The sequence below is a fragment of the Phialemonium atrogriseum genome (genome assembly GCF_030411735.1).
Source record: "Phialemonium atrogriseum strain 8032-3 unplaced genomic scaffold QBC33scaffold_8, whole genome shotgun sequence".
Classification (NCBI taxonomy): Eukaryota; Fungi; Ascomycota; class Sordariomycetes; order Cephalothecales; family Cephalothecaceae; genus Phialemonium; species Phialemonium atrogriseum.
Genome location: NW_026848145.1, coordinates 404,952 through 429,551, shown reverse-complemented (window position 1 = coordinate 429,551; position 24,600 = coordinate 404,952). Strand labels below are relative to the sequence as shown.

General features: G+C 56.2%; 12 protein-coding genes across 12 annotated transcripts; 5 read left to right on the top strand and 7 right to left on the bottom strand.

Annotated features, from left to right (window-relative positions):
• Positions 1–656: 656 nt before the first annotated feature.
• QBC33DRAFT_618356 (uncharacterized protein) lies at positions 657–1,565 on the top strand (the record flags this gene model as incomplete). The annotated part of the gene is made up of 4 exons (XM_060432708.1): positions 657–701; positions 794–978; positions 1,071–1,356; positions 1,461–1,565. 4 exons carry the CDS (start codon positions 657–659, stop codon positions 1,536–1,538), a joined length of 594 nt encoding a protein of 197 aa, XP_060285026.1. The 3' UTR covers positions 1,539–1,565.
• Positions 1,566–2,150: 585 nt separating this feature from the next.
• On the bottom strand, positions 2,151–3,704 carry QBC33DRAFT_557576 (uncharacterized protein; the record flags this gene model as incomplete). The annotated part of the gene is made up of 5 exons (XM_060429812.1): positions 2,151–2,287; positions 2,361–3,337; positions 3,394–3,403; positions 3,467–3,539; positions 3,594–3,704. 5 exons carry the CDS (start codon positions 3,702–3,704, stop codon positions 2,151–2,153), a joined length of 1,308 nt encoding a protein of 435 aa, XP_060285025.1.
• A 325-nt stretch (positions 3,705–4,029) lies between these two features.
• On the top strand, positions 4,030–5,864 carry QBC33DRAFT_533771 (uncharacterized protein). The gene is made up of 2 exons (XM_060427488.1): positions 4,030–4,250; positions 4,324–5,864. Exons 1-2 carry the CDS (start codon positions 4,159–4,161, stop codon positions 5,570–5,572), a joined length of 1,341 nt encoding a protein of 446 aa, XP_060285024.1. The 5' UTR covers positions 4,030–4,158; the 3' UTR covers positions 5,573–5,864.
• A 79-nt stretch (positions 5,865–5,943) lies between these two features.
• QBC33DRAFT_361371 (putative phospholipid-binding protein) lies at positions 5,944–7,839 on the bottom strand. Its single transcript, XM_060423923.1, has one exon. The coding sequence runs from the start codon at positions 7,555–7,557 to the stop codon at positions 5,956–5,958; it is 1,602 nt and encodes a 533-aa protein (XP_060285023.1). The 5' UTR covers positions 7,558–7,839; the 3' UTR covers positions 5,944–5,955.
• Positions 7,840–9,009: 1,170 nt separating this feature from the next.
• QBC33DRAFT_618352 (Extradiol ring-cleavage dioxygenase, class III enzyme, subunit B) lies at positions 9,010–10,511 on the bottom strand (the record flags this gene model as incomplete). Its single annotated transcript, XM_060432707.1, has 5 exons — positions 10,461–10,511; positions 9,970–10,405; positions 9,742–9,914; positions 9,527–9,687; positions 9,010–9,458 (listed from the first exon to the last, which is right to left on the bottom strand). The coding sequence occupies exons 2-5, from the start codon at positions 10,177–10,179 to the stop codon at positions 9,010–9,012; spliced, it is 993 nt and encodes a 330-aa protein (XP_060285022.1). The 5' UTR covers positions 10,180–10,405; positions 10,461–10,511.
• A 49-nt stretch (positions 10,512–10,560) lies between these two features.
• QBC33DRAFT_448385 (uncharacterized protein) lies at positions 10,561–11,500 on the top strand (the record flags this gene model as incomplete). Its single annotated transcript, XM_060424465.1, has 3 exons — positions 10,561–10,779; positions 10,927–11,324; positions 11,395–11,500. The coding sequence occupies 3 exons, from the start codon at positions 10,561–10,563 to the stop codon at positions 11,498–11,500; spliced, it is 723 nt and encodes a 240-aa protein (XP_060285021.1).
• Positions 11,501–12,584: 1,084 nt separating this feature from the next.
• On the bottom strand, positions 12,585–15,224 carry QBC33DRAFT_557571 (ferric reductase like transmembrane component-domain-containing protein; the record flags this gene model as incomplete). The annotated part of the gene is made up of 1 exon (XM_060429811.1): positions 12,585–15,224. One exon carries the CDS (start codon positions 15,222–15,224, stop codon positions 12,585–12,587), a length of 2,640 nt encoding a protein of 879 aa, XP_060285020.1.
• A 701-nt stretch (positions 15,225–15,925) lies between these two features.
• Positions 15,926–16,975, bottom strand: QBC33DRAFT_361176 (uncharacterized protein). Its single transcript, XM_060423921.1, has 2 exons — positions 16,051–16,975; positions 15,926–15,993 (listed from the first exon to the last, which is right to left on the bottom strand). The coding sequence occupies exon 1, from the start codon at positions 16,826–16,828 to the stop codon at positions 16,109–16,111; it is 720 nt and encodes a 239-aa protein (XP_060285019.1). The 5' UTR covers positions 16,829–16,975; the 3' UTR covers positions 15,926–15,993; positions 16,051–16,108.
• Positions 16,976–17,134: 159 nt separating this feature from the next.
• QBC33DRAFT_361195 (FAD dependent oxidoreductase) lies at positions 17,135–18,878 on the bottom strand. The gene has a single exon (XM_060423922.1). It carries the CDS (start codon positions 18,612–18,614, stop codon positions 17,373–17,375), a length of 1,242 nt encoding a protein of 413 aa, XP_060285018.1. The 5' UTR covers positions 18,615–18,878; the 3' UTR covers positions 17,135–17,372.
• QBC33DRAFT_533758 (uncharacterized protein) lies at positions 18,821–20,096 on the top strand. The gene is made up of 4 exons (XM_060427487.1): positions 18,821–19,068; positions 19,205–19,366; positions 19,416–19,792; positions 19,842–20,096. Exons 1-4 carry the CDS (start codon positions 18,841–18,843, stop codon positions 19,882–19,884), a joined length of 810 nt encoding a protein of 269 aa, XP_060285017.1. The 5' UTR covers positions 18,821–18,840; the 3' UTR covers positions 19,885–20,096.
• A 1,369-nt stretch (positions 20,097–21,465) lies between these two features.
• QBC33DRAFT_361100 (histone-fold-containing protein) lies at positions 21,466–22,492 on the top strand. The gene is made up of 3 exons (XM_060423920.1): positions 21,466–21,683; positions 21,895–22,154; positions 22,208–22,492. Exons 1-3 carry the CDS (start codon positions 21,665–21,667, stop codon positions 22,313–22,315), a joined length of 387 nt encoding a protein of 128 aa, XP_060285016.1. The 5' UTR covers positions 21,466–21,664; the 3' UTR covers positions 22,316–22,492.
• Positions 22,493–22,908: 416 nt separating this feature from the next.
• QBC33DRAFT_533746 (uncharacterized protein) lies at positions 22,909–23,961 on the bottom strand. The gene is made up of 4 exons (XM_060427486.1): positions 23,699–23,961; positions 23,542–23,593; positions 23,292–23,476; positions 22,909–23,209 (listed from the first exon to the last, which is right to left on the bottom strand). Exons 1-4 carry the CDS (start codon positions 23,801–23,803, stop codon positions 23,165–23,167), a joined length of 387 nt encoding a protein of 128 aa, XP_060285015.1. The 5' UTR covers positions 23,804–23,961; the 3' UTR covers positions 22,909–23,164.
• Positions 23,962–24,600: the final 639 nt, after the last annotated feature.

The following is a 24,600-nucleotide window of genomic DNA, read 5'->3' as shown; positions in this document are numbered from 1 at the left end:
GCTGGCTGCATGACCCAACGGAGACGCTAGAGAGAGACACCCGTTGCATCATATTCCTAGCTTCTGTAAGCATCGACCCCTCCCCAACCAGAGATACCAGCTACTGACATCGTCATATAGGGCAGGAGAGCAGGGCATGGCAATGAGAGGGAGACGCACGAGTTTTCCTATCTTTGATTTTCCAGTTTTTGCGAATAAGGGCACTGGTAGTTTGACTTCAGGTTAAGGGGGGGCTACACCTAACGAATGAATTTCCAGGGATGGTTAGACAAATAACCTTTTTGCCTAGGGTTTGATATCGTTGCATCTGGCGTATCTGGCGTTGCTTTTAGATCCTCCCTACATGGGTTGAGATAATCTGATAAATGCCAACACGATACATACCCACAGACTAGGACTTGACTGCGACCGAGTCTCGGCAAGCTGCTTGATATGCTCCACCTCCAGCCGTGGGATGGCAACCGCTTAGCGTTTGCTATATGTGGCTTGCTGCAATGGGTCCTGATCCGCGGATATGTAAAGAGGTGACATGGACTAACTTCCCTCTATCAACTACAGTCGCTGAATACCTTCAAGAAGACATCCGAATATAGCTCTTGGGTTATAAATGACAGCTTCCAGTTACGGCTGCTAAATAATCGTGTGCTTGATAGATCATGCCATGTGCGCTGATCAAGGTCGCCAGGGACCAGCTGTCGTGGGTGAGTATGGCATATGGCGTGAGCAGAACGCCTTCCCTTCCCTTGAACTTGGGTTGGATGGTCAAAACGATATGAGCTAACTTCATGTGTAGAGCCTGGAGATCCTGGTGCAGCACGGCATGATGCCAGAATATGAGATGCAATCCATTCGTTCAAACATCGACCTACGGCTCTCGTTGTCGCCTCACTCAGCCGCCAGACGAGAAGCACATGCTCCTCCCACCGACCAGCTCATAGACCTTCAAGATGGCCCCCTCTACCCAGTCGACGACGAGGGGTAGGCATTCTTTCCATCCCCCATGACCCTATTCGCCGTCTCCAATATTCCTGCGTACCAAAACACTCCCCGAGACTAACGACCTTCCCAAGACACTCTCTCCGAGCCGCCTCAGAAACAGACGCATCACAACCCAACAACATCCCCCGGACGAGACCCGAACGCTGCAGACTTTGGCATCAAGTCAACCCATACACTACAGAGGAAGAGCCTGCCCGAAGCCGAGACACCCTCGACCCGGCGTTCCGGGAACCAGTCCCGCCACCACAACCACAACCACAGCCAGCACCACCCCCGCCTGCCGCCCGCGTCCTCGCCTCAATCCCACAACTGACACCAGCAGCCTCGCTGGTCCAGACGACCGACCCGGCAGGCAACGTGAGTTTGTTTCATTCCCATCCCCTTTCCCATCCCCTGAACCCGCCCCACGTGAAGGGGAAAAAATACACAGAGAGTCTGACATCTCCGGATGGAACGTACAGCCCACCAAACCGCCCTCCCCGATCGGCCCCAGCCCGCATCGCCCGTTCTCGCGGTGGCCCCGGGGGGTATCCTCCTAGGTGCGGCGCGTCACCCGCCCTGACGCCTCCTGCTTACGGGTGGGTGAGGATGGTGATTGTGCGGCGGGGAGGAAAGACGTGCGAGGGAGGGAGAATGGAGAAGGCGGGGAGAGAGTGAGGGGGTTGCTTCGAGACGGATGGTACAGGCCGTGGGGCAGTCTGCACAAGCTCCCGAGGGGAAGTTAGTGGCACCCCGGACGGGTTCACGCTGATCGATCGAGCGATTCGGCGATCGTGGAACGTGGGACAGATGGTTTGCGGGTGCGACCCTGAGGGGTTGGAGTTGTCATTACTCGAAAGACTTGTACTGTACTTTCTGTCTGTATTGGAACCACGGCCTGGGTTGTGCATCCCTCGAACACTGCGAGATACCGTTGAAGACTGAATTAAGAGCTACAGTCTAATCGCTAACCGACCACCAGGTCGTGGTGGATTTATGGAATACAAAACGCTGATTGATAATCCAAATACTTGTCCTGGGCGCCATAAAGCCAGGAACTCCGGCAATGCAATCCCCCCAGTATGCCCCTGTTGCAATCTCTGTTCGATTCATGAGTCGTATCACGTAAAATGACGTTAAGAAAGCGAGTAAGCGATGGCAGCCCAGGCTGCCTAAGGTTTATCAGACTTTGGCAGATAGCGACTCCTAATAGCCTGGCTTATGGTGCTCATTTTGCTGCCGATGGTACCTCCGTCTTGCATCTTACTTGCCAGGGCTTCCTCTAGCGCCGACTGAGTGACCGATGCATCTGTGACTTGTCAGTCCGGTCAAGCTAATCACCAACGGTCGACAGGGAACAGGGAGTTGTATTATGCGCTCACCATCGAGGTCGCTGAAACTGCTACCCATACTTGGGGTGCCGTCGCTTCCGTCCCTCGAGTAACCTTTGCCCTTGGCACCCGTGCTGCGGCCTGACAGTTCAGCAGGCCGCCGCGGCGAGAGTGGTCCTGGTGGTTTACGGTCGTCGGTTGGCCGACGCGATACCATGGCAGTCGAGCTGGTCGACGAGTCTGACGTCTGCGACTGGTGAACCTTCTCCTTACCCCGGCCCTTTGCCAGTCTCGGAGCAAAATCTCGTTGGTCACCCCGCAGGGTCGCGCCGAGGTCCTGGGTGTTGTGGCCGCTGCTTGAAGCCCCCGAAGCCTGAGGTTGGAAGGGAAGGAAGGCAGGCTCTGCCTCGTCCTCGTCTGCAAACGATCCAAGGCCGTCCTGTGCTTGGAAACGAGGCGGCCGCCGCATTATCCTGCTTTCGACCGGACTCGATGATGACGACGAAGAAGAGGAGCTAGAGAGGGCAGGCTCGGGGGAGGCTAGACCCGGGCTGGACTCCGGCGCGGTAGCAGCGGCCTGGGCCGGGATTGGAAAAGAGGAGAGTCGGTGGCGCTGTGAGCGCGGCGATCCAGGCCGAGCGATGTTCTTGGCACCGGTCGGGTTCTGGGCTAGCACGGTTGTGTTGGAAGACGAGTTCCGTGAGGCTTTAGGGCGTGAGGCAAGCGAAGTCTTTAGCGGTGTTTCGAGCATGCCTCCGTCGTTCTTAGAGAGTAGATAATCCTTCCGAACGGAGAGAGATGACGGAGCCCGACCACTCCCCGATCCCGTTCGCCTCATCGCCTCGGCGGTACCGGGTCCGGCCCCAGCGCCGGCTGGCTCCGAACCGGGTATGGGAGAGGGCGCGGCGCTGGAACCTTTAGTCGCCGTAGCCTTCCGCATTTGAGCCCGGAGCTGGGAAGTGTGGTGTTCGGTCAAACAAGAGGCCATCTGAAGAAGGAACTCAACCGTGACGCCGAATTCTGATGCCCTGTGGTACGCAAAGTCAGCAGACTTGTCTTAGCTGGGGAGACATGGTTGCCTCACAGCTCAGTCCCTGGGAATTAACTGTTAGCATGGATCCACGGGCAAATCGAGTAAACGACCAGATCATTCTTACAATCAATCTCCGTCTTCGCAACTCCAGATATGATATTCCATAGGGCCTCCGACTTGGTTTCATCCCAGTTTACCTGCGCGGTTCAGTGCTAATTCCCGTTATTGGTTGCGGGTCGGCAGCGACTTACTGGTGGAGGATCTACAAAATCCCCCCGATTGAATGGGAGCCGGACATACAGGTGGTACTTTGGCTCCTTCTCCTTCTCCTTCGGAGGCTCTTTTCCCTGATTCGCGGCCATTTCTTGAAGATCTTCGATTTCAAGAAGGAACTCGAGTGCTTGGCGTTGTTCAACAGAATGTCTCTTAGCTGTATGTCTCTTGGATGGAGCAGCTTCTCCCGAAGCTGGCCCAGCCGGCCGCTCCATCCTTATCAGGGCCTCGGAGTACATAGCAACAGGGATGCTGATTAGCGATTAGCGCCGCACGGGATACAAACAGTTCTCGGGGGTTTCCACAAAAACGGGGAGGGTACCCAAGTTAGGTACCGGGGATATGTATTTATCCAGCAGTAGCCTGCCTGAGCTGTGTGGTTGCTGGGGAAGAATTTAGATCGCGTCGCATCTCGTATTTTTATGAAGAACATCCAGAACCTTTTTTTCCGTTTCCCTCTCTGAAGGTTCTCCGGCAGACTTTTAGCACCCCGGTAAATCTTATTATCACTAGTAGCTTCTGGAACTGCCTGGCGCCGTTATCATGGCACCCCTTATACTCCACAATGTTCCGGACGAGGAGCTCTACGTCGGCGACGACGGCATTAGACGCCCCTATGCCATGGTCTTTCCACAGTCAGTCTCCACGCCCTCGGTAGCAAATTGTCTTGAACACGGCACGACTGAACACTAACGCTATGCAATCTAGACAAGATAGCCATCAAGTAAGCGGACGCTCTAGGAGAGCGGTCGCGGAAACCGGCTCATTTGGTAAATCGAATCGGAGATCACGATCCAAGACTGGCACCCCGGTGAGGCGCGAAGATCCGAACATAGCCGTTGCCGACAAGGTCTTCACCACGTGGATTCAGAACCAGAACCAATCATCCGCACCCGCAAGCTCCACGACGACATCCCAAAGGAAACAAAGCATTGTCGCAAGCTCCTCCCAGCCCAACCTCTTGTCCCAGACCGCCGACGAGACCAGTGCGCCCACACAATCGCGCTTCGTCCAAAAACAAGTCCCTACCGAGGTGATTCTCAGGGGATATCGGTCATCGCAGCAACAATATGCTGCCATCAACCGCTTCGAGCAGATCGGAGGCCGGATTTGCGAGGATTACCCGCGGGACCCCCCGGCCGAGAATCGGCGATACAAATCTGAGCTGCGGGATCCAGCCTTTACGAGGCGGCGCGCCCTGACGCTGGAGGAACGAGCCAAGGTCAACAGGGCGGATGGCGGAGAGCATTGGGTGAAAGTGACTTTCGAGTCGGGCGAGGCGGCAGACATGGCCATCTACTCTTCGCCTCAGAGCATTCTCGGCCACCTCGTGTACGCAGAACCGTATCACGGCATAGCCCCGGCTCGCGACGAGGCGATTGTGGAAACATCAAACGACGACAATGGACTTGATGACCGGTTTAGGTCGCCGTCGAGGAGGACGCGACGGCACGGGAAAACCGGGTCCATCTCGGCACTGCCGCGCAGTTTCTCGAATCCCGTCCTTGGTGACGGCCTGGACTCGTCTCCTGACCGATCCCAGATCTCCTCGCGGACTGCCGACACTACGACTATGACCTCTGCGACCGAGTCTGCAACGGCAACATCATCATCGTCCGGAACGGTTAATGGGGCTGTCACGACCGGTGCAGATGTGACGCATAGGGCCGTTCCGGACAGCGACTTCTGTAGGGCTATTCCTACGGCACGGAAGGTTAGGCTCCTTCCTGCCGAGCAAGCCCTTCTACCGCAGCCGTCCTATACCCAGCGGGTTCTCAATCGGATCCCCTTCCTGAGATGGTTTAGCGGCTCCATGATCGGAAACGAGGTGCCCCGGACCGAGACCGGCGAGTTCGACTGGGACAAGGCCAGTCTCTACTGGAAGTTCATATGCTGGCTCGACTCCGCATTTGGCCTCTTTGGCGGGGAGATTCTCAACGCGGACAAGGACGATTAAATGGCCACTCATCCGCGTTGTGGCTTGAGGCTCCGGCTACCTTCCTATCTCACTACTAGAATAGCATCTGCTTCGTATGGTTGGTTGGAATACCGCAGCAGCGCCTGTGGCAGGCGTTTAAGGGGCGTGCAACTCGCAGGCATATCGACCTGGGAAGGAGGAGAGACAGATAAAAGCATGCTGTATGGCCGTTATAGAAATTGTACAGATATGCAAGACACAACTAGGCCGTCTAATAGCCCATGGGATAACACCATTCCATGCAAAAATGCAAAATAGAGAGAAAGACCCCTTAAATATAAGTGTACACAACCCGTTCGAATGGAGGGCATCAAAGGTGATGCAAGGCAGGTGCTGAAGATCGCCTGCCCTCCCTCCTTCTCTTACCATCGACCTCCCCCAAAACTCCACTTCCGGTTCGGTTGCTGCGAGCTCTCCAGGCTCGCGCTCGGCGTGTCACCGTCTTTTGACCCCCCCAGACCTTCCTCCAGCCACGGCTGATCCTGACTCTCCTCTTTTTCCTCCCCCTCCGCACCCCTTTCGTCTTCCTCATCCTCGTCCTCTGTCTCAACTTCCCTGCCCGCGACTGATTCCAGCGTCAACGACATGCTGCCGAGATCCGGCTCCCTCGACCCGGCCGCCTTCGCGGCAGAGGGCTCCCCGTCGTCGCCATCACCGTCATCATCACCGTTCTGATTGTCAGCCCTCTCCTCCGTCTCCGTCTTATCCGGACTGCCGACGATCAACGTATCCGGGTTTAGCCTCACCGGCTGCGGTGGCGGCGAGAACGGCCTAACACCACCACCCCTAGGCCGGTTAGGGTCGAAGGAAGCAGCTTCGCGGCCGCGAGCCGGACCCGGACTCGGACCCGTCACGCTTACCGCGCCCACCAAGCTCTGGTAAGGGTCGTCGTGGTTGTCAGCGACGGCATAGCGAGCAGTCGAGTCTGAGGCAGGAGACGAGGCGGCGCCGGCGGCAGTGGAAGAATCCGCAAGGATGCTCTTGGGCGGCAGGATGCTGAACAGCTTGCCCCCGCCGCCGCCCTCACCGCCGCCCGGCCCCGTCCCAGCCCCGCCACCGCCGCCGGCGCCATCGTGTCCGCCGCCGGCGTCGTCGGCGGCGAAGAGGTCGACGCCCTTCTCAAGGAGGTCCTCCAGCCCGCCTCCCGTCCAGCCCTTGCGCGCGAGGCCCTCGAAGATGTCGACCTCGGCCCGCACTAGGCTGCAGCTGGCGTCGAGGATCCGGGCGCTCGTGTCCTGGCTCTCGCGCAGCAGTGTGCGCGCGTGTCCCGCGTGCAGGGCCGTCAAGCCGTCGAGGCGGCCCGTGAGCTGGACGAGGTGCTCCCTGAAGGCGGCGACGTCGCGGCGGCGCTGCTGGCGGTGCATCTTCATGCCCTCCTTCTCCATGCGCCTGATGTCGCGGCTCTGGGCCCGCACCGCCCGGCCGTAGGCCTCCTGCTCGTCGTCGACGGCGGCCCGCCACTTGTCCAGCTCGTGCAGCAGCGGCACCTCGAAGGCGCGGTACACGGCCTCGGACAGGATCTGCTGGTGGTTGGCCACCAGGTGCTGCAGGCCCGACGCCGCCAGCAGGCCGTCCGCCGTGCACGTGCCCTTGGCGTTGAAGCTGTTGCTCATGCCCGTCATCATCATCGCGTTCGCCGCCGCGGCCGGCGGGGAGATGGCGTCGGCGCGGGCCTCCTTGAGGCGGGCGCACGACTCGAGCGCCGAGCCGAACGCCGACGCGGCGCTGGAGAGCGCCGCCAGCGCTAGCCGGTATGCCTTGGCCGATGTGAGGAGGTCGCCGTACGCCGCCTGCGAGTGCTCGAGGTCCGCCTTGGTGAGCACGGCGTGCGCCGGCCGCGGCGGCGGTGGGAGGGGGAGGTTGTACTGCGAGAGGGGGTTCGCCGTCGATGCGTAGGAGTAGGTCGGGCTCGTGGGGACCGGGGGAAGCTGCGATGGGGTGGGAGACGGCGGTGGGTTTGCCATGGTGGCAGGCCCCGGAGGGGTGTGGGTGGGTGCGACTTTGCGCGGCGTGCGCGAACGGAGTCCGGGTTGTTTGCGGTTCGGGGGTTCAAGGGGGTTTGTTTACTTCGGATGCTACTCTGTTGTTGTCGGCACAGTTGAGGAGGAAGAAAGTAGCTGCGGAGGGCGGTCGCTCACTTCCTAGAGGTTGAAGGCGGATGAGAATCTCATTGATAAAATCTACCAAACGTAAAGCAATCTAGGCCCTCTATTGCAGGCAGATCAAGGCTTAAGGTTGCGATAGCGTGTGACTTTCCGCGCAGGTGCCGCCGCGCGTGTCTTCTGACCCATGTCTTGCTCCGTTTCCTCCCCGGGACCCACCGAGCACTTCCAATCAGATGCCGGCGACTAGGCCGAGCCTCAATATCCCATCACCAACGCCAACGTTCCTTGATATGTGCACTGCTGCAAGACATTATGCCGTCTACTCGTCCTGCACCGCAACTCGGCCTTTAGGACAGCCATAAACTTGGTGCAGATGTAGGCATCGGTATTGGAAAGCATAGTCACCAGTTTAGCTGTCGCCTGTCTGCGCGAACTCAGCCAAGGGAGCTCCGCAGCATGCGCAACAGGCAAACTTTTGTTCAACAGAGCTTAGTCTACAGAAGATGGGTTTGGCTCGATTGAAACGGAACTCTGACGCCTTGATGCCTTGACAAGCGCGCTCACCTGGACTTTGATGGGCGAAGTATGATTCCCTTCGCTCTTCTCTGTAGACTGACGAACACTTCTGCATAGTACTGCTTGTAAATATGGCTAGATGACGTTAATCACTGTTTCTAGAGACCCCCCTCGCTATATCACCACAAGAGCCGGTAGGAGGCGGGAAGACTTTTGTAACTGCACAAGTCGTGAAAACCGAGGCGAGAAAGCTTCAAGCAGACAGCTGGGAAATATCATGTTGATTGTCCCAAGCGAGACCATTTTCTAACCCTCTCTACACAAATGCAGTGCAACATTGTCAAACTCCCTTCTAGCCCCACCAAATCTAGCTTTGAAAAGCTGAGCTTCATTAGCCCCAAGTCTGCGCAGATATATGCACGTTATGGGCTTTTGCAGTTGGAAACGTTGCATTTTACGCCCTCCATTCCATGATTTTGAACATGTTCAAGATTTTGATTGCTAGACTCACACTCTCATACAGCAGATTAGGCCTGTTTTCGACTCCTTATTGCACCCATCTAAGATCATCCTCCCGTTCTGTCCTTCTTGGCTAAGCCTTACATATGGCCGTTCCGGAGGCGGAGGTGCAGCGAGATGGGGAGCTTTGAAGCGCCTCAAGAGGCTAATAAGACTAAGAATATGAGCCAGCGGGCCACGGAGCGGTGGTAACATGGCCATTTGAATACTCTAACCACGCCCTAACACCGGTCCTAAACCCCCTCACCCTTTCAAACCTTCGCGAGTTCGTCTCTCTCAGCTAGGCACATCCCCAAAGCGGTACTGCGCCCACCCGAACCCACCCTCCTGCATGGTCCAGACCTGCTCCGCCGCGTCCGCGCCCGCGGCCCCAGCGGTGACGTAGATGGGCATGAGGTGGTCCATGGTGGGGTGGGACATCCTCGCGTCGGGGCGGCGGACCAGCTCCGCCATGCGCCCCCGGCGCTCGGGGGACGGGCCGACGACTGCGTCCCGGAGGGCCTCGTCGAAGCTGACGGCCCAGGGCTGGGGCCGCGGGTCGAGGTGCATGGAGCGCAGGGCGTGCAGGTTGTGCACGGACATGCCGGCGCCGACGATGAGGACGCCCTCGGAGCGCAGCGGGGCCACGGCCTCGCCGAGGCGGAAGTGCGCTTCTGGGTCTTCGTTATCGAATAGGCTTACCTGCACGAGGGGGACGTTTAGGGGGTTCGTCTTGGGGTTGAAGGCTGTGTGGTTGTGTAAGCATGTGAACGACGGGTGGTTGGTTCATCTTTGATTGAACGAGTCGACTCACCGACGTTGAAGCCGGACCATACGCCATGGTCGAGGCCTCGCTTTACCCCTTTGGCCTTGATGCCGCTCTTGGAAAGGAGGTCCGTGATCTTGCTGGCAAGCTCTGGGCTGCCCTTGCTTGGGTAGGTGGCTTCATAATATGACTTTGGGAAGCCATAGAAACTGGGGGGAAAGGAGTCAGTTCATCGCATCTTTGACACTGGAGTGCCCACTTACTCGTATATGAGGTCTGTGTCCACGGCGTTGTTCAGCTCGATGGACTTCGGCCCCCCCTGCCAGTGAGCAGAGAAGACCACCACTGCGGTTGGTTTCACTTTTTGGGTGATCTCTTTCCCGAGGCGCTGAAGCACGGGATACACTGGATGCTTGGTATCATATTGGATATTTGGCTGGGCGTATGGGCGTCAGTGAATGAGACTGGAAAAAGGGGGCCAGAATACTTACACCGCCATGGCTGACAAAGTATATTGGGGTTCTGGGTGCCATGTTTGACGAGTCGGTTGAGCTGCTGGCTCTGGAGAAGACGGAAAACTTTCTTAGGCTGTTTAGAGAGATGGATGCTCTCGCTGACTGAGACGACTGAAGAAAAGCCAGGATGCCAACTAGAATTGCAATGACCACTAAGAAGGTCCGAGATAATGTTGGCCAGCCCATGAGCAGTGAGTGTTCCTCCAGTTCTCAGCACCCCATTAAACGCACCTCACATATCGATCTATTTGTACATACACCATAGCCAAATGTGCCTTAGTCAGACAAACGGGGCGACTTACATAGGCATTACACATTATATGTAATCCCGAGGGAATTGTAGAGAATGGGGCCCACTTTGGCGCCTCACCAAACAGCGCCAGCCGCGTTCACCCGAGAGGTGCAAAGCAACCTAATTAGCACTGGAAGTTAGCATCGCATGACAACCCACCTTCCTTAGCACCTACCTAACGCTCTCCGACGTGTCCCCCTTCCAGGTCGCCTCTCAACGATCCGACCCCCCGGCTGTAAGTTGCCCCCCCCCACGTCAAGTCGCCTCTGCCTACCATGTCCCGCGCCCCACTCCGTTTCCCGGCCACTGCCCGGCACACGGCGACCGTCATCTTCGTCCATGGGCTCGGTGACTCGGGCCATGGCTGGGCTGCTGCTGTTGAGAACTGGCGCCGCCGCCAGCGGCTAGACGAGGTCAAGTTTATCCTGCCTCATGCCCCGTCAATCCCCATCACGATTAACGGAGGCATGAAGATGCCAGGCTGGTATGACATTGTAAGTTATCCTGAGCAACGTCACCCTCCCGTTGCGATATACCACGGGGCCCACTTTCTTCCCTTTTTTTCGGCCCCCTTAAACATGGTAACAATGATGATGGAAAAACAAACCCCCCACTCACACTGAAAACCCCCCTTCCCACAGGTCGACCTCGGAGGCAGCCTCGACGCGATGCGCCGGAGCGAAGACGCGGCGGGCATCGTCAGGAGCCAGGAGTACCTCCACTCGCTGATCCAGCAGGAGATGGACGCGGGCATCCCCGCGGAGCGCATCGTGCTGGGCGGCTTCAGCCAGGGCGGGGCCATGAGCCTCTTCGCGGGCCTGACGGCGCGGGTCAGGCTGGCCGGCATCGTCGCCATGTCGTCGTACCTGCTGCTCGGCTCCAAGCTGGGCGACTACCTGCCCAGCCCCGAGCTCAACAGGGCCACGCCCATCCTCATGGCCCACGGCACCGCCGACGCCGTCGTCGGCTTTCCGGTGGGCCGCATGAGCTACGAGATGGTCAAGCAGAGGGGCTACAATGTGACCATGAAGATCTACGAGTTGAGTCTACACCCCAAAACACCTCGTTGGTACCCGCTTTGCTTTTCTTGGCTGACTATTTCTGCGAAGGGGTATGGGTCATGATGCTTGCCCGGAGGAGCTAGATGATATCGAGGCTTTCTTGAGGGAGCGGCTGCCCGCTCTGGACCAGAGCACGGGAAAGGCTGAGCTATGAGTCATTGCCCCGGGTCTGGCTAGGTTGTCTGGGTTAGGGCCAGCTGATGGCTATTATTCCTCATTAGGGGACTCCGCTTGTTGTCTCATGGAAGCAATGCCTGCTGGTTAGGAATATCTCGTAGGAATTACCACCTGATAGACCCATTCCATCCTGGCAAAAGTGACATATAGTGTGGCTCCAACGCCGCTTTCAATCTCATTTTCCCGTCGTCAAAGAGGTGGAGAATATGTCTATGTTGGGGGGACAATAATCCAGAGATTGGTGTGATGACGTTGTGCGCCCAACCTTACCAACTACCCACTGGCCTTCTACTTGTGACCAGGGTCTTACTTTGACGCTCGATCTTCCTTCACTCTGTACTTGACAAAGTCCCTGACATCAAGCAACGGAGGTTCCATGGAAGCGCCATGGAGCCACCATGGGCAGACCATGGAGGCTCCTTAGGAGAATTCTTGTACGAGAGTGCTGAGACAGATGTGACAAGTACAGACTGTCCCTTTTATATATCTGTCTGGATCTTATTGGGGTGCCCTGTGAAGTGAATACTAGGTAACAGGATTTTCAATGAGCTTCGAATATTGGGAGGTGGCTTGGGACCTCTGCCGGTTACAGTCTAATCACTATACCAAGAGAGGTAGACAAATTCCTTTCACTCGCCGGCACAGGATACAGGTAGCCGCGCCGGGATTTAACTCTCAGCCAAGATGTATTAGAAAATAGAGTGCCTCCCGGTCAGAGGATGTAGTCAGCTAGTAGAGCAGACGTAGGCTCCCCCCCTTGGTGTGGGCAGGGTCGACCTTCTGCCCTTAGATAGATATAGATACCGTTGGATATATAAAGTACAAGAGCGCATATGGACATAGTTCAGTAGATAGCCCAGGGAAAGAAAGAGCCACCCATGGTATCTCTCCCCACACTCAACGCCATCCCATCCATAAGTGGTTACCCCTTAATTCCCCCCAAACTCTCCGAAACCCCGTCGATGTTCAGCCGCCCGTAAGCCACGTCGATGCTTAGGGGCTCCTTTCACGGCCAGTACAAGTACACCGGCTTGGAAATCAGTATTCCCAAGCCCTCCCGCTCACAACGCATAATTCTCCGTATGCAAGAAAATCTCCTCGAGCTGATCATCCCCCCAGATCTCCGCCTGCAGCCTCGCGACCGTGTTCGCGACGCCGACGCGCATGCTCGGCGGCCCGCACACGAAGACGGCCGTCCTCCGGCCCAGGATGCCGCGCCCGTCCGCGCCCCCCGTGGCCCACTCCCTCAGCATGTACCCGAGGTCGGGCCGCCCGTACTCGACGCTCCACCCGCCGTCGATCTGGTGCGGCACGGGGAACGCGAACCGCATCAGGCTCTTCTGGAAGTCGGTCGGCGTCTCAGGGAACCCAAACTCGAAACCCGAGGGGGGCCCGAACGTACTCGTCGGCCGCGGCCGCTCCGGGATGATGCGCCCGACGTCTGTCCTGAGGTGGGCCAGCTCCGGCGCGCGGACGGGGAGATCGACCTGGGCTTGTGCTTGTTGTGCTTCTGAGTGGGCCTCTAGCCACTGGCTGTATCGCTGCTTGTGCTGGGCGGCGGCGGCCGGCGGCGCGTAGTTGAAGTGCGGGGCGTTTTCGGGGCGGGGTTTTGGGAGAGGCAGGCGGAATTCCTGCGGCTTGCTGCCGTCGCCGCTATCTGTTGAGGCGCCGTGGCTGTGCTTCGGATGGTCGCGGCCTTCGAGCTTGCGGAGTGACTCGTCGGCTGCTGACACGCGGAGGTTTGGTGGTGGGCCCGGAGGCGGCGGTGGGAAAGTGTGGGGTTGGAGGTACTTCTGCTGCGGCAGCGCTGTGATGCGATCTTCGTCCTCGGCGCGGAGCTCGCGCTCGCGGTCGGCATCGCCTTGTGCCTCGGACATGATGAGGGTGGAGTTGCGCTTCGAGGCGATCCCCGCGACAAAGCCGTCGAGCTTGTCGTGGAACATGTTGCTGAGCGGCCGAGGCGCGCGCTGGCTGATGCCCATGTGCTGTTCCCGGACGGCGGCGGTGACGAAGAACTTGCAGGTGACGCTCTCGGGGGGTGCGGCCTCGCGGCAGATCCGCAGCTCTTCGCGGAACCAGTCCATCGCCTCGAGACGCTTCAGGGACCAAACGACGACGATCTTCTTGGTGATCGCCTTGCCATCGCGCATTCGCTTGATGAGGTTCAGTAACTGCGACATTAGCGACGTGACGCCGCTTCCACCGGCAATCAAGATGCACGTGTCAAAGGCAGCGAGGTCCCGCCGCATACCGCCGTACGGCCCGTCAAGGAAGGCCCGGTATGTGTGGTATGGACCCTTCTCAATGGCTGTCTCCAAGACCTTGCGGGTGAAGCCTCCATACGGCCGGAAGACCAGGACACAATCCCGGTACTGCTCTCCGTACTCGGACGGGAAGTCCTCACTGCAGAGAGAGGAGATTGTGAAGGGGTGGTTCTCGAAGAACGAGATGCCCGGCATGCGTAGGTAGACATACTGGCCCGGCTGCCACCTCATCTGCGTCGGGATCGTGATCTTGATGGCGTTCTCGGTCATGATGTTGATGGCAGCCTCGTCTCCGACCATGAAGGACATGCGCCACGGCCGGATCCAGTTCAGTTTGAAAACCCGCAGTAAGTAGCAGAAAACGAGGATGGCAACCGTCGCGTAAAGGTAAGTCCAGGACATGAGGAAATTCTTGGTATGCCAGAAGAGGACACCGACGTATAGCAGGCCCACTGGCCAATGCAGTACTACGAACACCTCGTAGGCCTTCCTCCTGATGATGGGCAACGAAGCAACGCAAAGCCAGACGAGCGGCACCAGGCAGGCGATGCCACTGCCGTAAATGATGCCACTGCCTGGGGGGAAGAGTGTCTGGAACACCTCCATTCCGCCGTCCTCCCAAACTGGCTGAATATAGAAGGGAATGGCGTGAACCAGCGATAGGAACAGGCACAGATAGCCTGCCCAACGGTGAATGACATTAAGTCGCTCCGGGCCAATTCCGGTGATGATAGTGAGAATGTTGGCTTTAGTGCTCGTCGCGATTATCCAGGGGGTCATGGCAACCGCAATCATTCCGGACCGGATAGACAAGGGGGGAGACCCGAACCGGATGCTCTGCCAGTAGAGAGGCTGGAGTAGGAAGCAGTAGATGGTGACGAATGCCAGCGCGACAATACCGCAGGCCAAGACAGCCAGCGAAGAGAAGGTAAATCGGTGCTTCCGCCAAACGATATCGGGAATCGGCCGGTAGAATATCCATCTAAACAGCGCGAGGGTGCCGTTGACAACTCCAATTGACGAGAAGTGCGCCTTTGGTCGAAACGGCGTCTCCTCCTTGCCCTCCTCGGGGAAGAAATGCATCCCCGATGCGTTGCCTGTCGCCAAGGCGGCCGACCTGTCCCATTCGGGCTCCAGGCTGTAAAGATTCCGGTAGTGCTCTTCCACTTGTTGTTTGTAGATTGCCTGACGGATTTTATCTTGCCAGAAATGCCAGAACCGCACGAACAGAACCATCCCCATCAGAGTCAATGCGAAGTATGTCCAACCACGACCATACTGGCCCGACTTTACCCAAGGGTCCACCGTGTTTGCTTCTACCAAGCCTGCTGGGCTCGTAGGCGTCAGGGGGATGGATATGCGTTTGGCGAGTTGCGCAAGACTCTGCGAATCCGGGCCTGCCACCCCGTGAGTCCCTGGCGGAGCCTGGAAAGCCATCTCGTCACGTTGTTGCCTCTGCCTTAGACTTCGGATATCATCAAGACGCTCTATATATATATATATATATATATATGGCGGCAGGTTTCGCCGTCCCTGGTGGCGTCTGAGGATCCGAGGTATGGTGGGCTTGGGCGTGCAGTTGTCTATGCCTCTGGGAGAGCGGAAAGCGAAAGATAGAAAGGTACACCCCGCGACCGACGTCGTATAAGTGATGCGAAGGTAGTGAAGGAAAGCAGACGGTGTCGGCGATTGACCGAAGCGAGGAATGCCTGACTCCCCGATTAGAGATTAGAGACCAATGGCCTGGAAGGGGTCCTGGCCATGCGACAGTGGGCCAGATATATGGTTGGCGTTGCTAATGTTCGGGGTCGGTCGGTGGGTGAGAAGATGTGATCAGTCTTCTATGTTCTGCTTGCGCGCCAGGTCCTCGCTTCCTAGCCAGACAAGCTGTGACCAGGCACTTGGAATTGCCAATGGTACGTTGTTGTCCCCCCGAGCCGCCGACGTTAATCGATAAAAGGAGCTAGGGCGACGAGGGCGGAGAGCATGCGAGATTGCTCCTCGTGGGAGCATGCAGTCTTTTGGCGCCGCCAACGATGAGGACTCAGTCTGACGAAAGCTCGGAATGGTGGGATGCGACCAGGTGGCAAGGGTCAGCGGTTGAGGATACTTTAATATTGGCTGGCCTGGGATTGTGGCCGCTCCCCGCTGCTGCAAGTCACACAAACTGACAGAAGTAGAAGAGTAACGGCAAGGCGGGCGCTAGCTTCGACCTGTTTAAGCATGTGGTGGGTGGGTGCGCCGGAGGGGAGAGAGAGCAAACCTGCAAGGTGTTGCGGTGGAGGGTGACGGTGTGATGGGATGTAAGCCACGACGGCACGTCAGTGGTCAACTGCACGGGAGCGCTGCAGCTTCTTCGGCAAACAAGCGTTTTGACTGCTGGGAAGGAAGCCGAATAGCGGCAAGTCACCATCACATCCTCTCCTTAATGTGGTAGAGCGAGAAAAGGCGCAAAGCCAACAGAAACGTGCAGTTGGTCGAGACTGGCCCAGGAGAATTATCGCATTATCACGCATTCCATCTAGTTGTGATGGGCAATCTGGCGGCAGATGCGGGCCCCAACATGAACGGCCCGTACATGATATGGGCATGATAAGGAACCCTGCACAGATCGCCTTGGATGTACGTATAGTGTACGAATAATAACGGCGCGAAGAAACGTGGAGGCGGGAGCTTAGGTAGGTACGGATGGCGTGGGAGGATTTGCAGAAGATGCAACCCCCCAATTGAGTCAACGAAAGCACCCACCCGTCAAGCGGAATTCCTGCGTCTGCTCCGAGTCCGAGCCAGTGGCATTGATCAATTGCAATTGCTCTATCAGTGTACAGAACAGAACACAACTTGCCGAATCGATGGCCGCCCAGTTGGCGGCCGCCTGCAGTTGCAGTTGGTAATCTCCCCCGCGAAGAGTCGATGCGAGTCGTGCGACTTCCCAATGTGAATGTGACCAGGTGCTCGCTCTGGCTTTCCTCCAGCCCAGCTGTTGGCCCATTGCGCATTTTTGCACTCTGGGGTTGACCATGGTCGCTGTCGAATCGCATTTGAGAAATGCGGTGACGGAACTCACAGATCGCATGGCAGGGGGTGATGGACCAAAGCGAGGACGAGCGAATGGGGAGCTGGCAGACTGCGAAGCTAGGTCGGGCGGCAACATGGCCTTTCTGATTCGCTGCATGATCCTGTTTGGCTCCTCATCGCTCGCATCCGGGGGACAGGGGGGGCCTACCTCTAGTGGTCATAGCACCCCACGTCCGAATTAACTGGGGAACCGGGAAAACCCCTTGAAGAAATCAAGCCTTGGATCCATCCTCGTGATCCACCTCTTCGGACCATTTTTAATGGCGAATGAAATCTTTCCAGAGGCGGGCTGCGCGGGCTACGGTGCCGGAGAGTTTCTCGGGGCACGGACCCGTTCTCTGAGCAGGGCACGGAGCCCGGGGAGACCAGAGAAGATACGGCAGAACGATTACTTGTCCCAAGGTTAATATATATGTGGCAATGACATTGACGATATTTTTATTATCTTGCATCACTAGAGGAACCCATATCCACGCAAAGCAGAACTCCGCACTTGCTCTCCAGCTGTCACAGTCCCAAGGCACTGACATCCGCACTTAGAGTCCGTCCCTGCGCCATCTCGGCCAGGACCATGCCCGTCCCCAGGCTGAGGCTGATGCCCCACGGACCATGCCCGGCCGCGACATAGACCCCGCCGTCCGCCCCGGCCCTAGTGTTGACTCCAATACCAAGGTGTTCATCCGGGATCCGCGAGATGATGGGCTTCCCGGACGGTGTCACCGGGCGGAAACATAGCCCTTCTCTCAAAATCTCGAGATCGTCGTGGCCGGCGTCTGAGCCCAACAACTCATTGGCACTCTGCTTCAGGCGGGCTATGGATGCCTCCTGGGCCTTGGCCGGGCCCGCGGGTTCGGGCAGGGGGATGGCCGAAGAGTTCAGCCCGGCAATATAAATGTTGCCTCCGATCCTGGAGACGATCTCGGGCGAATACCCTGGGCCACTGGTCGTGAAGACGGCATGGCATCCCGCGTCCTCAAGCTCCTTGGTCCATCGCGGGGAAGCAACGACCAAGGAATGCCCAGCCAAGCTCAAGATCGGGAGCTTGAGTTGGGAATGGCGGAAAAGGGTCTCGAACACCTGCGCCGACCAGGCCCCCGCCGCGATGATAACCCTAGTGCACGGAATGTCCGTCTCGGTGGACGACTGGGTGGCGGCGATGCGGATGCTCGCCAGTTCGCCGCGGACGGCGTCTGTCCTGACAGATAGCGCTGTCGCTGGGTGGTGTAGCTGCACGCCACTATTGAGGCATTCCTGGAGTAGGAACTGCGATAGTTCAAGGGGATCTAACTGAGCGGTTGTCCCATCCTTGCCGAGCATCTCGATGCAATCACCCGCCTTCCTCCGGAGCCAAGGGGGAGACCTCCCGGCAAGGTCATCGACGACTGCCGTAGCGGTCTCGGCGCGGCTTGCCCCGCGTCGAAGCCAGTCATCGACTCTCGCTTTGGAGACCCCGTCCCTGGTAGCTGCGGTGTAACCGACCGAGGTGCTCGTCGAATACCCCCATTTCTGTCTTCCGCCTCTGCTCTCTGCTAGTTTCCGGTGTTGCTGAAAGCTTAGCGCGCCCAGGGAAGCTACAGCAGGGGAGAACCAGTCTTCAGCTAAGAAACCGCCTGCAAACCCAGAGGCAGATGAGAACAGCTTGGGGGAAGGATCAACCAAGTGAACACTCGACGGGGGCTGATGCTCGGAGAGGTAGTAAGCAGTTGATACACCGATGATACCGGCACCGAGGATCACGGTAGCGGACATCCTGGCGGGACCGGTAGTGATCGCGACACTTGTAAAAGCGAGTCCGTTGACTGCGCAAGGAACATGGCCCCATAATTTAGGTAGGTAGGACAGACGGAGACATTGATGTCATAGGTGAGAGGTGAGGCAGCAGGGTAGGTCTCAACAGTAAACTTACTAAGCAGAGCTGTCCCCCACTTCCATATTTTCTGAGAAGATTTCGGCATATAAATTTGTGATCCAATCAATGCATTCAGGATACAATTTTCTAGCAAATCAGAACTCCAAGATGGCTTCAAAAGTGATTATTGTGACTGGGGCGAGTCGTGGAATTGGTCTGGCTGTTGCTAAGTACCTGCTGGATGCCTCCCATAAAGTTGTCCTTGTGTCGAGGACACAGAAGGAGCTTGAAGCCATCAAGGCTCAATACCCTTCACAGGTTCAGTTCCTGGCAGCTGATCTGACAGACACCGAGGTGGGTGTTTCTGCCGTCTTCATATTAGTTGCCCAAGCCAAAGCAGGGCGTTGCTCCTGCCTCCTCCCGCGACACCTTGCCAGCATGACACTTGGTAGTAGCAGGAGTGTAGGGATACGCGCTAACCTGACCATAGGTAGCGCCGAAGATAACAGAGCTTGCTGTCCAATCTTTTGGCCGACTCGACGGCATCGTCATCAACCACGGCGTGCTCATGCCCATGCGACGTATCGCGGACTCAACCGTGGAGGAATGGAAGAAGATCTACGATGCGAACCTGTTCAGCGCACTTGCCCTGGTAGGTGAACATTGCTTGCCCAGTTGCACCCCAATGCTTACAGCCGCAGGTGAAAGCGGCAATCCCGCTCTTGCGGACATCCAACGGGCGTGTCGTCTTCACATCCTCTGGAGCAGCACTCGGTGGCTATACTGCCTGGGGCGCATATGGGTCATCCAAGGCTGCCCTGAACTCTCTGGCACTGCACATTGCGGTGGAGGAACCCGATATCGCCGTGGTCTCGGTTGGCCCCGGTAGGGTTGACACCGAGATGCAAAGGGAGATCCGCGAGCAGGGTGCTCCCGGTACTGCCATGTCAACCAAGGATCATGAATCCTTCGTCGCCGAGTTCGAGGGCGGCAAGCTCAATAAACCAGAGTGGCCGGGGAAGGTCATCGCCAAACTGGCCCTGGAAGCAAAGCCCGAACTTGCGGGGAAATACTTCAGGTTTGTGGCCCAACCCTCATCGAGACCCAGACTCTCTAACCAAACCTAGGTGGAACGGGCCAGAATTGGCCGAGTATCAGGAACAATCTTGAGTCAGGCGGCATACTAGTTATTGTCTGGTCAGCATGGTTTCCTCGTGGAGAACAAGAAAAACAGACAGGCTTGACAAGGTAGGCTTCAGTCGAAAGATGAAAAGGCTTTATGAATTTCCACATGGGGATTCAGTATTAGCATGGAATAAAGTATCGCATCACGAGCCACCTTGAAACACTGCATATAATGTGAGAAAGCACCAACCTTACAGAGCTGTATGGAATCCCTGTTTGAAGTCGAGTGAGGCCGAGGCATTTCTGTCCGACTTGTGCCACACATAATTTTCGACTCCACATCAGTAGCCATGATGCGCAGGGCATGTATAAATTTTGTTCCATCGCGCCTTGTCGGTATTTGGTCGCCCATGGTTTTAAACATGACCAAGTTTTGCTTCGGTCGAGACAAGATACCCCAGGTCCGAGTACATGGTCGCGTTCCGAACAAGTCCTGCAATGCAAAGTTACCAGATCAGTACATTGCCCAGCCAGTAATGTGTTAAATATTGGAGAATAGGCTGACGATCAGAGACGTCCGTTTGGAAAGACTAGTGTCAATCACCATATGGTTGTGTATGCCTGGGGCGACAGGATGCTCATCATGTTAAAACCAGCAAGGGAAGACTCTTCTCACGAACCTTTCAAAGTGTCCCGGAAAGAAACGCAAGGGACGAAATAATAAATCTGACAAGTTTGGAAGTATGTAGCAAATTCAAGGCACAATCGCGTTGGCGTTGTGTGATGCGTGGGAAAGAAAGTAGAAAGATGTTTCGAGTTTTCCGTTCAGCGAAACTTTTTTTTAAATAGGTCCGTAGGTCTGCCTTGCTGTGGCTGGTGACATGGAGCCTTGCTCGAATTAGCAATTCTATTCGTGCACGCCACACTAGCAGTAGCCTTGGGAAAAGCCACACGAGGCAAACACGGTGCTCATGGAACTTCTCACTTACCTCCTTTTCTAAGTACATACTCATCGTCTCAAAATGCTTCAGCCTCGCGTGCTATAAGCTTCATACGCTCACGAGAAACCGTCGTTCTAAAACACAGTTGGAAGCAGTGAATCATCGTTCATCTGTAGACTGTACAACATGTCTGACCATGAGTTTGGTGGTAAGTTGCCTGTTCGCTTGGTCTTTGTTATCAGTGACTAGGCTACAAGATGCCTGTCCAGTCGTCCTTTCCTCGTCTCAATCACTTCCTGTTCACTTCTCGTTCACTTCTACTTCACTCTAAGAGAGATTCTGCTCTGTCACTCTGTACACCATAAGTATGGATCTCCATCCCAACCAGCCCTGTTTACGTACATCGTGCCCCAAAAAGATTACCCCGTCACCCTTTGATGCTCAACGCCGGCTTGGCCTCCTGCACCATATCGTCTACCACTGAGTTGTAACCCCATTCGGCTACTTCTATTACCACCATGGTTAAAAAGCCTGCCAGTGTCAAGTACTGGGAAAGGATCGATAATCCACCAAGTATTCGGTTTCAGGGCTACAGTTTTCGGAAAGAATATACTAACTTTTGCGTCCAGGCAACGATGATCTTTCTTTGCCCAAAGGTATTAAATCCCCGTTTCCTTACTCCTAACCCCTACCCTTATTCATCCTGCCAGACTGGGCAATGAATCTGTCCCTGTCTGCCCCATGGGGGTGTGACAGCAGGAAGGCTTGGGGTGGACAACTTGGCTTTTTGTCAAGGCCAGGTCTTGTCCACACCCTCCAGCCTTACTAGCTCCTGTGTCGAATCTTGATGAAGGTGATCCATTCGACAGGCTGCTCCCCATCCGATGCGACTCTCCATCCGATGTACGGCTCTCGATCAGTATCTGCGAATGGCCTATCTATTTTGGTTCGGATTACACGCAAGCAGCATCTCAAGACGCCAACATTGTCCTTTCTTTCCCAGTCCTGCGCCGCTTGGCTTTCTGCATCCCAGGCTTATCTTTCCCTTCTTTTTTGGAGGAAAAAAGGAGAAAACACGATGTGCCGTGTAACTGACATCTCTACGTGCGAATAGCCACCGTCCAGAAGATAGTCACCGAGATCTTGCCACCGTCAGGCGGTGTCGCATTCTCCAAGGAGGCTCGAGACTTGCTCATTGAATGCTGCGTCGAGTTCATCTCCCTCGTCTCCTCTGAGGCAAACGAGATCTCGGAGAAGGAGGCAAAAAAGACGATCGCCTGCGACCATATCACCAAGGCCTTGGAACACCTCGGCTTCTCGGAATATGTCCCTGCAGTGCTCGAGGCGGCAGCAGAACACAAGGAAGTCCAAAAGGTAGGCGATCCCCCTCGCCGTTTGCCCACGCGTGGTTTGCTGACCAAACGTAGGGACGAGAGAAGAAATCGAACAAGTTCGAGCAAAGCGGTATGACCTTGGAGGAACTGGAACGGCTCCAACAGGAGCAGTTCGCGGCGGCGGCAGCTCGGCATAATTGATGTTTGAGCCTTGGAAGGATCGATATGGCCTCCGCCATTGATGATATTCGCATTTGTTTGGCGTTGGTCTTGTCAGAGACCGGGGGTTTGAGTTTATATGGATGTGAATAGGCGCGTCGAATCTGCGGTTGCTGTATCAAATTGACTGCACCACGATATATCGCTGGGTTGTTGCATGGTATACCTTTGATGTCGGACCATCGCAACGAATCGTCGTACGCCTGTTAAAAAGGATTGGGGGAGCTTAGGTTGTTTTTCAAGGAATAGAGAGACAGGCGAACATGTTTGGTTCAGCGAACCATGCCTGCTCGGGTCAGGCAATATCGCCGTCGTCCTTCCAATCGAGTGCACCGCAACCCTGACTTTGCAACTTCTCGCTCCTCTCCTTTGGGATTCACAGACTATGTCATGGACGGCTTTTTAGACCTTTCGGTATGGGGAACATCATCCCTGGCTGTGGCCCGATCAAGAGTGGCGGTGGAATGGGGGAAGGTCATGTTGCATCCCTATCTGTTGCATGCTCTCGATCGGAAATCATTCTACGCCGCCGAACCAACATGGCCAAACTATATGGAAGTAGGAGATGGCTACGCGGGATATTCGGAAACCACTAAAACGTGTCGAAAACTCTCGGCAGGTGTTGACAAGCCGGTAGAGATATGGTGCTTGCCTGGCAGAGGGGTTTCGTTGAGAGAACATGCACAACGCAAATGGTGCACGGGGGTCTCACAAAAGTCTCTTCGAGTTATACAGGTCCCAACAAGTCCCCAGATGGTAAACCAGTCTATCTACAGAGCCATCCAAATCTCGGTTCCAATCCCCCTTCGCCATTTTGTCTCGTCCTAGAGTCTAGTAGCCATCCTTGCCCCATTTGTTGTACTTGTCATGAAGATTCTGCGCCCTGCGTTAGCAAACGTTCTCGCATGTTGATAGGGAAGCATAGTCGCCCAGAATTGCGGGAGATGCACAGGCGTACCTTGGGAAGGTTGACATCCGGGACCACGACGACGTTGATAGCACTCGGGGCATCCTTGGGAGCCGCGTTGACGTCGCCCTGAGGGTGGTATTTGTATTTGCCCTCGGCACCGTCGGTCTCCCAGGGCATGCCAGCCTTGGAAATGGAAACGGCCGACTCGGATGTTGATGTTGTGGGAGATCGCCCTGGCCGGTGGTCAGTCTCAAGGCTAGGTAGGATTGTGATGGGGGAATCTATGTCAGGGCCGCACCGAAGTAAAAACCGGCGCCAGCCAATGCGGCTACCATAACACCACCGAGGATCTGTACGAAAAGGCGTCAGTTCTAGCCCAGCCCAGGTCAATACTCCCTCCCCCTTTGACCAAGAGGCCAATTTGGGGCTTGGAGATGGATCGAGATATGACGCACCATGATCTCGGGGTTGCGCTTGGACTCCTGCCTCAGGGCATCCTCGCTCGACCCAAGCCGGCGGGCGGTTGTAGAGAAAGCTCTGCGAGCAATGAAGGATGCCATTGTTTCGTTTCGCAGGTTCGATATGGGTCTCGAGGGTGGGTTGACGTTGAAGGCCGACTTCAGTTGTGGTGTTCAGGCGTTGCTTGAATCTCGTATGATGGAAATGGAAGCGAAGCTCTGACGTTCAAGATCAAAAGAAGCCGTGATTGGATGAAACGCCCGAGCACCCAATTGGCCAATCAATGGGAGTTTGTCAAAACCTGCAGGGTTGGTGCCTTACAAAGTTTGATGGCGTCCTCAGGCAGGCACGGGTACGTTGTGAAACCCCAGGCACTAGGGCAATGCTCATCATGTCGGCAAGTCACAAACCATGGGTAGCTACTTTCTAGGTAAGGGTCAAATGAATCTACAAGCTTAACTTTGGGGCTTAAACTGGTATCCAGACTCTACCTACCTAGGTAGGTAGTTATTTGGGCCACCATGAAAAGCATTTTGTGTTTTGTCACCCTGTGGTGGGCTTTGTGAGCTGGGAAAAAGAAATGAGCCCCCTTATGGCTCGCTGACAGGGATGTATGACACTGACCCCAGAGCCCATTATTCTCCCGTCCGTGCCTTGTCTGGTGCCCCTTGCTTGGTGTCGACCACAATTCTCCCTCTGGACATCGAACTTCCCGTCTTTCCTTCGCCTCTTTTCGCCTTGATAATTCCCCCCAGAGTGTCTCCTTTCTTCTACAACACCAACTCGAGCCATGCAGGCGTGATTTTTTCCAAAACCAAAATCCTGAGCTCGATCCTCACGACTACCGCCTTGCTAGCGTCGGACTGAGCGAGCCTGTGGATTGCACGATATGTTATAA